This window comes from Anoplopoma fimbria, chromosome 12 (assembly GCF_027596085.1).
Source record: "Anoplopoma fimbria isolate UVic2021 breed Golden Eagle Sablefish chromosome 12, Afim_UVic_2022, whole genome shotgun sequence".
In the NCBI taxonomy this organism is placed as follows: Eukaryota; Metazoa; Chordata; class Actinopteri; order Perciformes; family Anoplopomatidae; genus Anoplopoma; species Anoplopoma fimbria.
In genome coordinates this window covers 10731826-10745782 of record NC_072460.1, presented here as the reverse complement: position 1 = coordinate 10745782, position 13957 = coordinate 10731826, and the positions used below count along the sequence as shown (strand labels likewise).

Genomic DNA, 13957 nt, shown 5'->3' with positions numbered 1-13957 from the left:
CTCTATAGGGGGTTACTAAGACAAACAGGGAATTACTTGATTAGGCCAACTGTGGTTAACAAAGAAAGAAATATGAGACTTAGGGGTGAGCCAATCAAATTTTAGCATTATTTAAATGTTTGGCCTCAATTCAAAAATCTAAAATACACAGATCATGGTGTAAAAGCTTAGAATCTACAAGACTTTGAATAAACTATTCTGAATAAAAGGAGTGAACGGAAGACTCTGTTTGCTACATTTTGCAGTAGACTATTGTGTATTTTATACAGTATAAAGAGCTCTTTCAAGTATTGCTGTTCCCAGAGCTTACGCTGAGCTAGAACTAATATTATTCAATTAAAAGAAACTTGCCTAAAAGGCAGTATTATATTACATAATTAGACAGGGCAGCATTTTCAGAAGTGTAGTTACAAATGCGCTGAGGGGATCCCAGCATTTGAACAAATATCTGGCGCTGTAGGGGAGCTTGCCGACAAATTAACAGCTAATAACTTACTGGGAAGCCAGATAAAAGAGGAAAAAAATGTTCCCCAAAGTGTCAATTACAAATACTTTTTCCTCTGATTTCCCACACTTGTGAAAGCGTGATGTGCTAAAAAGCATTTTGAAGTAGTGTGCCAAAACTGCATGCTGTTCATTTAATCTCCTCTTATTTTTACACACTGGATTCATTCAGAGAGAAATAATTCAGCGGCGGCAGCGGGATTGTTTAGGATGGCTCTGAAAGCGTAAGCATATGGCTCCCTTGTGAGAGCACTTGCTGGTCAGAGAGGAGAGAGACAGACGGACGGGTGCAGGGACGGGGAAACTGAAGGGGGGGATTCAATCAAATTCATGTTCATTAAAATCAGAGGACATCACAAAAATTAGAAAGATGCTGACAAATCAAAGGGTCTCAGTACCTGAATTACCATAGTCATTTACTTATTAAAGCCAGGATGCTTCCTGTCAATCAAGAGCCATCACATTCTCCATTTGCGGCGGAAAGCCAGCGTAATTGCTTCTCATACTAATCAACACAACTTGTGTAATTATGCCTTGAAAGTGACATTGGAGGCTGAGAGCGATGTGAGCAGTCTTGACAGCGGAGACATCTCAGATTCATCGGGAGATTTCCAGCCTCGCTGCGAGGAGACAAGCCACTCTCAGACCAAGTTACTCACTCGAGCAGTTTACAACCATAAACACAAAGAAAAGACGATAAATCAAGCTGAAGTAATTACAAAGCGGAATAGAGAGTATAAAGGAAGCTCAGCTCAATAAGGCCACTTTCCCAAGTATATTGAGGCAAAATGACTGAGCTGTAATTAAACCGGTGTCGTATTTCTATCATTTCTTAAGTAAACATATTATGACAGTTCACTAAATTGTGGGAGAATAGGAAATTACAGCTCAGTTAGCATACTGTTTACATTAATGTACTTGCTGAGACGAAAACCCCTACAAATAAAGCCCTAAGCATTCATTAAAGTTTATTGAATTCGGCTTAATCACAGACTTTACATGTGTCTCCAGAATGAACTTTTGGTAAAACTAGCTTTGACATTCCTCTGAGCATTGGAAAGCCATCCAAACCATATTCCCAGGCTGCATCTGTCACTAGTCACACTGCGGCCCAGCCAGGAAGGTCAGAGCGAGGTCAAATTACTGCAACAAATCAAAGAGCCACGGGGCCACGACATGAGACTCTGGTATCTACATAAAATATGCGTATTAATGACACACAGTGACAACAGCTTCTTCTTCATTTACCATGAACTTTACAGTGAATTAAAGGATTTCCAATGCTCTCATCAAAAATCCAAAGATAAAGACGCTATTGTCTGGCGGTTAACGATGCAGATCTGGTCCGACTCGGCACATGAGGCAGAAGCCACTAAATAAATAAAAATGTATAAAATGGGTTGGACTCATCTGTGCTCATCATTTTCAAAGAGGTGGGTGGAACCTTCAGAGAAAAAAAAAAGTCCCCAACATCAAAAAGAAGTCGACTGATAACTCTGTCATACTATGAGAGGAATAAGCGTCATCATTTTGTCTGTGAACAGAAATGAAGATGAGAGATTTATGGCTCGTAAAAAGTTCAAACGACAGATAAACCAAAAATCCTTGTCTGTGTCATTCCTCACTTGTGACCTCCAAACTTTAGCACATGTTGAGGACGAAGTGAATAAATGCTCCTATGAGGCCAAATGTGAGAAAACAAGTACATTTACAGACATAGAAAACAGAGGCTTTTACAGGAAAAGCCTGCGTGATTCACCCTCTGCGTTCAACTCTAATGAGTCAAAAAGTGTGACCTGCACTTAAACAAGAAGTCACAGCCAGAAGCTGTAAACTCATTTTCCCCATCCGAGCCAGCAACGTCGGCAGGACCTGGAAGATGTGCTCCGAGCATGCACGATAAATCTGACGTGAAATCATAATCATAAAAGCAATTAGCTGACCCTGCGCCACTCGTCCTTGGACATGACAGTGAGAATTCATACGGAGTCCTCTAAGGAGGCAGGCTGCCGGGGTTGGGCGAGGAGGGGAAAAAGTGCAACACAGCAACAATAAAACGGAGGGCCCTTCCTGTATCATTAACCACCGAAACAAACAGCGCATGATGCACAATGAGTGTCGCCCTGAGAAACAGAGAATTGAGCTTTTTTTAAAGAGAAAAAAACATAACCGCGACCACTGAAACAAACGCTGGTGTGCAGATGTTTCACAAGAAAACGTACGGGCACATGGGAAATAACACACAAATGCTGTCATGTCATCCCCGTGTCCCACATCGCTCTACATTATAGCCCACACTGTGAAATACAGCCTTCAGATCACATTCATAGTAAGTTTACTTATGTGAAATTAAACATAAAAATACGAAGATTGATGCTTTCCACACACGCCTTTGTTCTGTGCCATTGCAGAGAGCGTTCAGCATGTTTACAGTCAATGTGACAGGATACTGAATCTATTGACTGCCAGATGGCAGGTGATCAGATTTATTTGACTTTTCTCTTTCAAGGAGTGCGTTACAATCTGAAAAATCTCTCTTCACACACCCTCACATGCACACACACACACACACACACACACTCACTCATAGTTTCTCGCCATCACTTCCCACCCAGTAATTACAGCGAGGCCGAACTAGTGGCTGCCACCTAGTGACCGTCTTCTCCAATAATCATGAAATATCTCTATGGCTCGCGCCCCCACTCGGACCATAACTCTCCTTTACTGCAGACAGCTCCAATAAAGGATTACAATTACAATTAAAGTAATGAGCAAAGAGGAAAAAAAAGGAAAATCTCAGAAGGTTCCCCTGACTAACTAAATGGTAGCCTAGTTTCTTGACAGAATGGAGTTACCATACCCGACTCATTACCGGCTCCCATTTCTTATTCTGCCCCAATAATTAATTTGGGGCGTGTTGAAACCTGCAGTACTCAAAAATTAAAATAATGGTTTTGGAAGTGATGAATGTGAAATGAATTGAAATATGAATTATCAAATAGGAGGTTAACTTCTTGTTATTTTTGTTTTTATGGAGATGGAAAAAGGTCCAAATCACTTTAAATGAACTGTATTATCTTTTTTATTTTTTTTACAATTGTGCAAGTCATATAATCCAGTAGCGAGAACACACATGCAGAAGATAGATTGCTGTTAAAAGGACATATATTTTTTACAAACACATGTTCCATTAGGGAAGTCATTATGGACACAAAATAACTGAGTTAAGACCTGAGAGTAACCTCTGACTTCCTGGTATCACCACTGTGATACATTTGTGTTACTCCCACACATAAGTCTTTTTAGAGCTAACATATGAGGAACATCTGTGTGCCTGCGACTCATGGGGCTGGCAGAAGAGCAGTCGGGGAGAGGAGGTGAATGAGGAGGAAAAAAGAACCAGAAAAAAAAAAAAAGAGACAACAGGGGACGGTAGCAGCGGCAGTGCCTTCATGTCGCTGGCTGGACCAATTACGGTTGGCGAGTCCTCTGCCATCCTGCCAGGTCCCCCACAACTCCTGCACTTAACACTGTTCCATTTCCCCCCCTCTCTATAGTGTGATGGCTATTGCAGAGGGGCTACGGAAATTTGGAGACTGCTGAGCCAAAACAGATCACTTCAAAGCGGCTTATTTAACGCTTGCTAAATTTTTCATCACAGTCGCTTAATATCCTGGGGAAGGGGAGCTTTTGAAGTTGCTGTGAGACCGGGGATGTTCTTCTTACAATTCTTTTTCCCCTCCCATTACCAACCCTCCCTCTGCTGTACTAAAACCCCGAAACACACACACACACACACACACACACACACACACACACACACACACACACACACACACACACACACACACACACACACACACACACACACACACACACACACACACACACACACACACACACACACACACACAGAGGTGTGCAAAAGGCACGTCCTGCACAAGTAAACCACGCGCTCGCATCCCCACACACACATGCCTACCTTTTCATGTGGGGCCAGTGATTTTCAGTGTGTTGAGAGAAAAGGAAAGACCTCATTCTACCAGAAATACCCAAAATAATTTGAATACACAATCCAAGTCAGGGACAAACTGACTGGGGTGTGATGATTTGCTGCTTCGTTTTTGTCATAAATCATAGTAAAACAAAAATCGTTGGCTTTTGGATTCATGGTCAGATATAACAAGGACTTTGAAGATTTCACCTTATTTTCTGACATTTTACGGAGAAAAATGAATCAAAAAACTAATCTACAGACTAATCGATAATAATAATTTGGAAGTTGCAGCCCTAATCTCCATAACAACACTGAAAGATAGTTTGGCTATTATTGTTTTTTTTTTTTTTACATAAACTACAGTTTCTGAGAAAAACACGTTAGTAATTGTGGATATGATGGCCAAGCTGGTATTCATTTTTATTTCGTTCTGAGAAGTCAATTCAATCAAAATATTTACCTAATGCAACTGCGATGAGGAAAAAAAAAAAAAAAAAAAAAAAATCACAGCATTTTAATTCAATCCCATACAATATTTAGTCTCATGTCAAAATGTTCTCCTACAATTCTGGATATCATGTTGATGTATTTCCTGAACTATTTCAGAACTGACCCTGTTTTCTAAATCATGTGATCAAAGGGACAAGCATAATTATTGTTGTGATGTGTTTGGGTGGATGTGAAAGCAATGAGGACTTGGGAGTGATAGGAGGAGACGAGGGGTGAGCACGGGGTGACAGGGTGGAAGGTGGGAGGGGGGGACACTGTAGATGTGGAGGCCGAGCAAGCCGGGGGTGAGAGCGAGCAAAGGGCGGCGCCTGAGGCAACGGCGGCGGCTGGCAGCGACTGGTATACCAGTCAACCATGGAGCACACACTCAAAACAGCCTCTCCCAACCTTTTTTTTTTTTCCTCAGTAACTGCAGGTCCAGACCTCTCTCCCTCTGGCCTGGATGGTGGCTAAAGGCTGTGGCACCGGCCCCTGAGCTGGGCCCCCTTGCCACAGAGGAGAGCCCACGCCGTGCACTGTGCCAGGGCCTGCTGATTTGGGCGAGGTGAGTCAGAACCTGTTAACATGACTGGTGTCCCCAGCCTGGCGCACTGGCCTGTCTGACATGCACATGTGCACATAAATGTTATACAAACGTGTGCACCCCCCACCACTCTCTCTCTCTCTCTCTCTCTCTCTCTGCCCTCCCAACCCTGCCAGCACTCCCTTTCCTCTCATCCAGATAAAATCCTTTCAGACATAAATTTCAATTATTCACCTCATCCAAATAATGCCATGTGACAAGAATTATCCCTACTGTAATAATCCACTTAACTGGGAAAGAGCAGCTCATCAAAAAGAGAAAGGAGAAAAAGGGGTTGGAAGTGAGGGTGGTGGTGGTGGTGGTGCGGGGAGACTTGTCAACCAGTCTCGTATCAGGACCCTCATAACAAGAAATTTCTTCCCTTTTTGAGGAGGCAGTCTTGAAGCGCACTGGGATGATGAAATTGAAGTAAATTGAAAGAAAGCCTGGGAGAATGCTCCCACAATCAATAACCCCAGGATTAAATTAGCCTTGGCATGAAGGGATGATGGGGGGAGGATGAAGAGTGAATGGTGGTGAATGACATTGAGACATGTAGGCTGAACAATAGAGCACTCCTATAACCTGGATGCTGTGCCCATACAAGTACAGTGAATGTACCTGTGATGTATTCCATCCCACTTAGCAAGAACTTCTGGCCATAATCGTTGTCATCACTAGAGCCGAGGCAACGTCTAATGAACACTTTCATTTACACATTATTGGAAAACAACTGATGTTTATTGTCACTAAATGTTGGTGGCTTTGTATGTATTCACAACTTGGACAGAGGACTTTAGAGACACTGATTAAAGGAGGAACAAAACATTATATATATATTCCATATTATTTCTATAGCTTTTTGCTCAAGATTTACTAAGTTACTCTAATGCAGCAATGAAGCAATACTCAAGGTGGCATTAAAATATAATTTAACTTTTCTACTACATCTTCAAGAATGAATAATTAAACCTTATTTTGTTTTTTGCACTCACATGGAGGACTGCACGCATGCTGTGTAACTTAGACAAAGTCTATTAAGTTTGTTTAAACCATTTTTATTTTTTTATTGGTGACTAGTGATTATTGCCAAACTAATTCAAAAACAACGTGGATCATTTTGTGGGACATGAGCCAAACTGTAAAACATGGGCTAAACTGAAAACCACAAAGGGATGTGGTAAAAAAATGTAATGCAAAACATGATTAAAGCGACTGTGAAACCAGTGCTAAAACAGACCTTTCCTACATGCGTTTTAACTCTCTAAAGTCAAGGAACATAAAGAACACTCTCATTATGGGCTTGTGGACTTCAGTGTAGTGCTAAAGTGACTGGCTGCTAATTGGAAGCCTTAAACACTTGATCTCACTGGGGAATGTTTAATATCATCTGATTAGCTAAGGAAAAGTAGTTCGCTAATGAAAATATGAAAACAAAGTTCTTTAAGTCACTAGATCACAAACAATAAAAACTCTCAATTTCTCAAATATGCCTCATTAATTAGTTTAATTCTCACTAAACACTGCAGCAGCTGATTTCACTGGTTAGCACACAATCAGTGCAAAGGGACCGACCAGTGAAATCAGTTTCACTGGAAAGCAAGGTTTTCTTTATCATGAGATTAAATGAAATGAACTAACCTGCTTTATCTATCTAATAAGCACTTACATTCAAATAGGCATATTTAAATCAGTTTGTTAAATTAGTCCAAAATGCCTTATCAGTCAAGTCATTTGTAACTAGTGAGTCCTTACCAGTGCTTCTCTGGGGGGAGCTGCAGCATCATCTCCAGGTGGAAGGCCAGGCTGAGAAGATAAACAAACACTTGTATAAGACTGCCATCTAGTGGAGGATAGAGGATCTGTTGGTTTAAAACTGCAGCGTGAAGATAGCAGCAGTGGTGTTAAATAACTAAGGACATTTACTCAAGTACAGTACTTAAGTACAAAGTTGAGGTTCTTTTTATGGGTATTTTCCTTTGCTGCTACTTAAATACTAAAATAAATATTGTTCTTTTTAATCCAGTGCATGAATTAAATATCTTCAGTTATAGTTACTTTACAAATTCAGACTAATAATACATAACATAATCCCCAAATAAATATGATGCACTATCAGCGGTTAAGATAAGGCCTTATTCATCCAGTTAGAGAAGTTATAAGCTACCAAACATTATATAAAGTACTTCAAATTAGTCCGAACCTGTACCTGCTGCAACAGTAAAGTAATTAACACAGTACTGTACTAATAATTATAATAATATAATATATACATATCTGTACTAATAATTATAATAATATGATATATACATATCTGAAATGGGAATTTTTCGAATCATGATTACTTTTAATTTTGGTACACTAAGTATATTTTGACTTTACTTCTGTACTTATACTTATTACTATTAGTGCACTGTGTTTACTGTTATGCACCAATCAATCATCTAGCCAAATCCCTTGTATGTGTAACGTACTTGGCAATAAACAGCTTCTGATTCTAAAATTGTGAAAAGCTGGGGTACAGAATCTTTCATCAGCACAGTGATGATACTTTAACTTAGGTAAAACATCTAAGTACTTCTTCCACAGCTAGACAGTTGTGACATTTTGCAGTGAGAAAGTCAGTTGATCAACCTGTAACATCAACACTGCATAATGGGGTCTAGATATGTTTGGATAGATATCCGTGCTCATGCACCAGGTAATTAATGATTCGCTAAATTAGTAACTGTTTTGTAAATGTGAGCATACATAACAAATATGTAACAGTTCCTTACTTGATTGTATTTCCTGCTTCATCAGTCTCTGGGTTAAGTCAACATAAAATGTCCCTTTGAATAATGTTTTTTTTTTTAACTAAAGCACATTTAATTCTGTTTATGTATTGTACATTCTGATCTGCTTGCTGAAATTAAAGAGGTTGTAGTTGTAGTGTAAATGTGTGTGTCACTGGCCACATGCATGAGCCACAACTTACTAAAACATTAAGTTTGTTGCAATGATCGATGCTTGTCAATTTAAACCAAAAACAGTGGAAGCCAAGAGTGGAGTACAATCCACCAGGCTTGTTTGACTTGCAGTGACCTCTCCACATCATCATGCCATTAACTGCAGACAGTCAGACTGAGACCAGACTTCACGGTCAGGAGGAAGGACGTGCAGTTTGGTCACAGTTGTAGCAAGCCACACAAGTGTATGGCAACACGTGGCGCATCTCGGCCTTTCGTGTCAACTTGTCAACACAAGCATGACTGAGAGGCAACTTTTGTGGCGTTGCAGCAGCTAGCTAGCTAGCAAGCATGCTAACTATCGAGCATGCTAACTTTAGCCAACAGAGCAGCTACAGGCGTAACGAGGACATGAAGGCACACAAGGGTCACGACATCTGAAAACATTGTAAGAGTCCACTGTCATCAGGAAGCAACATGTTTGAGATGCATAAAGGCAGACCTGTGTTGGAGGATCAGGTTGCTCGGTGGATGCCATCTTATCCTGTCCCTCGTTTGCTTTGAGGACAGGCTGCTCGAGTGAGCCACGCTCGATTGCTTTTCCTTCAGGAGATGAACGGTCCATAGTCTATGGTCTGAACTCAGCACAACACCATTCTACTCAATACATTCAGTAAACACAGCGGAGTTCACTTAAAACGGACTCAGATGAATCTATCAGAAGCCCCTTGTGTTTACAAGCAAGTACAATATCACCTGAATTGATAATAGTCTTATATAGTCATAATTATGATTATAATAACGTAATCAGAATTACAAATTAAGCTTTATTGGCCAAGTATGTTCAATACAATAATAATACACAAATTAAAGACATAATGAATCAAACATTTTGACACAGGGCCCCTCTACAGAATGTTCTCCAGATTAATAATGCAGGAACAGCCCTAACATGCTTATTGTTTGAGAAGATATTGTGCTTTCGTGGGGCATTTTCCTTCTTTAATTAATCTAAATGACAGAAGAAAAGAAAAAACTGTGAAAATGTGACCATCTGGTCTCCTGGCAGTCTTGGGGCCCTGAGATTCTCTGGGGCTGAAGCAGTTGTCTCCAATGTCCGTTTGCTAATCCGGTCTCACCTCACAGTCTGACTGCTCCAAGACAATCTTGTCAATCAAGGCCAGTATGACTGATATATCCCTATAAAAGCTGTAATATTAATGGAACATTCATCTTTATAATTGACACATTAAAATAAGTGACCATTATGTCTTGTGGAAAGACAATGCTGTCTTTATAAGTCAAGACTCCATTGAGGACAGAGGCTGTGTCAAAAATCACTCCCTATTTATTATATAGTGCACTACATTTACTGTCCGAGTTTTCGATAATGCATATAATCCCAGTGTGGTTAAGAAAATCTTTGGAATGACCTCAAATTAAGTCAAGAAATAAAAGCTTATTTTAGTGAGTTAGTTTTAGTTATAAGGATTGTAAATATACAGACTATGTGCATCTTTGATCAAAGAATTCAATAACAGTTAATACAGGTTCAGCAGCTGCTGTTACTAGTCACAGAGCGGAGATATGCAAACACACTTAAACATTTGAAGTGTGTACACTGTTGAGTTGGCTGTGGTATGGTATTGAACAAATCCAACCAAACAAAATTCTTGTCTGTAGTGACTCAGACTCTTGTCAGTCCAGTCTTAAATATTAACTTTTACTTCCCAGCTCTGGAACAGTCTTCCGGTTATTATTCAATCTGCTGACACTGTTTCCGCTCTTAAATCCTGTCTTAAGACACATTTTTACCGACTCGATTTTCTCGCCTGACAATTAATTTTATTTCTGTGTTTATGCATTTCATTTAAAATATAGCTCTGTTTTGTAACCACTTGATTTTAAGTTTATTTTAATAGTTTCGCCCCTGTTCTACCATATATGCTTTTGAATGATTCATCTGTAAATGTAATCTATATGGTCTTTTTCATTTTGTGCTTTTATTTTGTTGTTTTTATTTCTTGATATGTTGTATTTGCATTGATCTGCTATCTATTGAAAGCACTTTGTGCTCCCAGCTTGAAAACTGCTATAAAATTGAGAAAATGATTATTATTACTAAGTCCGGTGCGTCCAGTAACTGTCATGATCTCGGCCTACTACTGAAATAATGGCAATAGATCCCAGTAATAAAACAAGGCACCGAGGTCACATTCATTTAGGTTCCTGGAGATGCATATACACATCTACGAACATTAACATTCTATACAAAATAAGTGGGTTTTGTGAGAAACAGGGAAGGAAATAGAAAAGAGGAGGTAAGGTAGGACACTGTGGCCTAATATGAACGGTACACTTCCCAGTCTCTGTGAACACAAATATATTTGTATATTTGAAATATTCATAGAGGAGGGACATGATGAAAGAAACTGAAAGAGTAGACTAGAGTTAAAAAAAAACTAAAAAAAAAACTGAGCAGCCAGACACTGTATAAGTCAAGAAACTCCAGGAGATGGCAGTAATGCAACAGTAATGCAAGATGCGTTAAAAGAAAAAGAAAAAGAAGAAGCAGCGAGCCCGGCGGTTCCGTGTTCGAGGCTGCCAGTCGCTGAGAAAACTACGGTTCCGGTATTTGACAGTTTAAAGTTAAAACGATAAGAAGAACAGTACTGTTCTCCACATAAAGCCGAGAATGACGGACAGGAAGCCGTGTAAGGTGTGCAACTTCACCCGACAGAAGTCATACGGGGTGGTGGTTCCCTCATTAGATGAGCTGAAGATAAAAGGTGAGTTGAGTTAAAACCACTTTAACTTTGAAACACGTCGGAGGAGTGAGTGTGATTGTATGGCTTCTGTTTGGATTACTACTGTTTTATACAAGATATCAAACGTAAGATAAATCTGACAATGTGTTAGGGATATTTGAGGTCGCGTTTTATTATCATCATTAGACATCAAGGGTGTTGTCTAATGTGAAACTAAAACTAATTATATGATGTATAATGATCTTCATCACTCTTGCCAGCCACTTTCATTACTGCCATTTTTTTTTTTTTTTTTTTTCGCAGCTCAGTTTAAACTCGTGATCACGAACAGTACAGCCGCATTTCCATCGTGTTCAAACTCGCAGGAGCTTAACATGGAAGTCAGGACGGATCTCCCTCCTGTCCTGCACATACCGAGAATGCTAGTCAGCAGGCGTTGCCCTGATCAAGGCACACTTCAAGTTCAAACTTAAATACAAACTCCAATGCACAGTGCCAAGTTTTTGATAACGTTTTTCAGAAACCAAACTACATTTCGGTTATAAAGATGTATGTTTGATCCGGATAAAGTCCTGTAAATGCAGATGGCACAAAACTTCTAATGCTATTTGGAAATCTGTGGGAAAAGTTGCAAACATACTTATAAAATAAAACTGTAATTAAAAACCCCTAAATCATGTTCATTTAAACCTGGTGGTTTTTTAAAACAACCAAGTTGAAACCATACAAATGTTTCATTTGTATCACCAGGATGCTTTACATGTGAATTCAATTATCAGAGTTAAAATAAATATTTAGTTTGCATGCAACTTTGGGACTTATAGTCCTGATTATTGCTATGACTTATGGCTACATATGAAGCTAAAGAGTATCCAAGTCCTGTGGGGCACTCATTAGAAAAGATACTCACCAAGCCCTTTCTCTGTTCTTCCACAGGAAGTGAGTTTCTTGGGTTGAGTCCTGGGGAGCCTGTCACAGTGGTCCTAGAGGATGATGGGACGATAGTAGAGGACCAGTCCTACTTTTTGTGTTTACCTTTAAACACAAAGTTCATGTTGTTGCATAAAAAAGAGAAATGGTCACCAGTTCGCAGGGGTAAGCAGGTGTACTTCGGAGATTTGTCTACAGTCCGTTTCTTATCTTAAAATGAAATGCAGTCCATGTTCAGGTAGTAATTTGCTTTTCATCGTAGTGGATGGTGGCACGGCCTGGATGGCCAGAGATTCTCTGCTGCTGGATGCTGATACCGTGGACACCGCCATTGCTGCAGAACCCTGGCTGGACCTGGCTCAGCAGCTGAAGCAGGACCTTGCCAGCATCATCCTCATGTCTGAGGCAGACTTACAGGTACCCGTACGTTTCCTTCTTTTCACCAACAGTGTTTGCAGGCAGGTTTAATCCAGCATGCACTGGGAGGGAAACAAGGAAATAGTGACTGAAAACCACCTTCCTCAGTGGTCACCATCAGCTTTTTAATCTTTGTCATGTTAAAGGATAAGTCTGGCAATTTTCCGTATCCTCATTGTCAACCAAATCTTAATGAAAAGACACGACAGATTGTTCTCACTAAGATCTATTACCTGTGTGGCTAAAGGCTAATAGAGCTCATTCCTTTTTGCCATCATCAAACAAACCCAGGGAATTTGACAAGAAGGAGCAAGAGATTTATTTAAAAAAAAAAAATGTATGAAACTAAAAGGTCAACACAGAAGTGTGCTTAGATCAGCAAGGAAAGCATGTTATGGATGTGTTGCCATGTAAGCCGTCGAATTGTTGAAGGTGCAAAACCAGAAATACAATTATGCTGGGTTAATGCCAGCTGTAGGAAGGTAGTGTGAGCACAGAGGCCAGCAATAACAATAGAGCTTTGGTTAGCACCTGGAATTCCCAAATGTCCCTATAAAACAAAGGCTAACTAGCTAACCAAATCATCTCAAGAAGCGTATAGAAACTGCATCAACAAAGTTTAGATGAAACCAAAACAGAGCATGGGCTAAAGCACCTACCAAAGCTGCCAAGTTGCAGGCATTTAAGGCAAAAACCTCCTCACAGCCCATATTCTAGTTCCTCCACTACCAAACCAAATTCTAACAACTAAGTATGTTAAACAGTCACAAGCTCGCAAGACAAAAAACATGACATGTAATGATGAACTCGGAAGACCAATCAGAGCGCTCTCTTTAATTAATAACACTTACTAGCTAAGTAGTCTCAACCGTAGTCTTCGGAAAGATACTACAGCCTACAAAGTCGATGCATGCCTCCTGCAAACTCTAATATGGCTATATTCTCCAGATACACGCACCACTATTTAGGATAAAATCATAAACGAATGGGTTTGCAAACCAAACAAACTGGCCACAAATGCGGCTCCCTTCCAAAATCGACCAAGAACAAAATCGAGAAAACTTCTGTAGAAAGGGAGAGACAGTGAGCACAGAGGCCAGAGTTTATAGCTGAGTGGCCCAGGTGAGTTTAATCAGCTGACAACCATCACAGTTCCATCATTAAAATAGTTATTTATTATGAGTTACATGACTTTACATGCACTGTCCATAAATACTCACTATTAGGGTGTGAAATTAGGTTGTTTACTCACCTGCCGTTTAGCAGGACACTGAACATTTCTACCTGTCCGCCACTTCTGAAATCTATGTAGAACGCTTTA

The 13957-nt window shown here is 40.0% G+C and overlaps 2 protein-coding genes across 2 annotated transcripts in view; one reads left to right on the top strand and one right to left on the bottom strand.

The window, feature by feature from the left end:
- The window catches only part of pex14 (peroxisomal biogenesis factor 14), a 44769-nt gene extending 35598 nt beyond the window's left edge, over window positions 1-9171 (bottom strand). The window contains exons 1-2 of the mRNA XM_054609081.1: window positions 9024-9171; window positions 7329-7379 (exon numbers count right to left, since the gene is read on the bottom strand). Of these exons, the coding sequence (XP_054465056.1) occupies window positions 7329-7379; window positions 9024-9146 (174 nt within the window). The 5' untranslated portion in view covers window positions 9147-9171. The remainder of the gene's footprint in view (window positions 1-7328; window positions 7380-9023) is intronic.
- A 1891-nt stretch (window positions 9172-11062) lies between these two features.
- dffa (DNA fragmentation factor, alpha polypeptide) overlaps window positions 11063-13957 on the top strand; it is a 7674-nt gene continuing 4779 nt past the window's right edge. Inside the window, exons 1-3 of the mRNA XM_054609359.1 lie at window positions 11063-11310; window positions 12226-12384; window positions 12482-12636. Of these exons, the coding sequence (XP_054465334.1) occupies window positions 11217-11310; window positions 12226-12384; window positions 12482-12636 (408 nt within the window). The 5' untranslated portion in view covers window positions 11063-11216. The remainder of the gene's footprint in view (window positions 11311-12225; window positions 12385-12481; window positions 12637-13957) is intronic.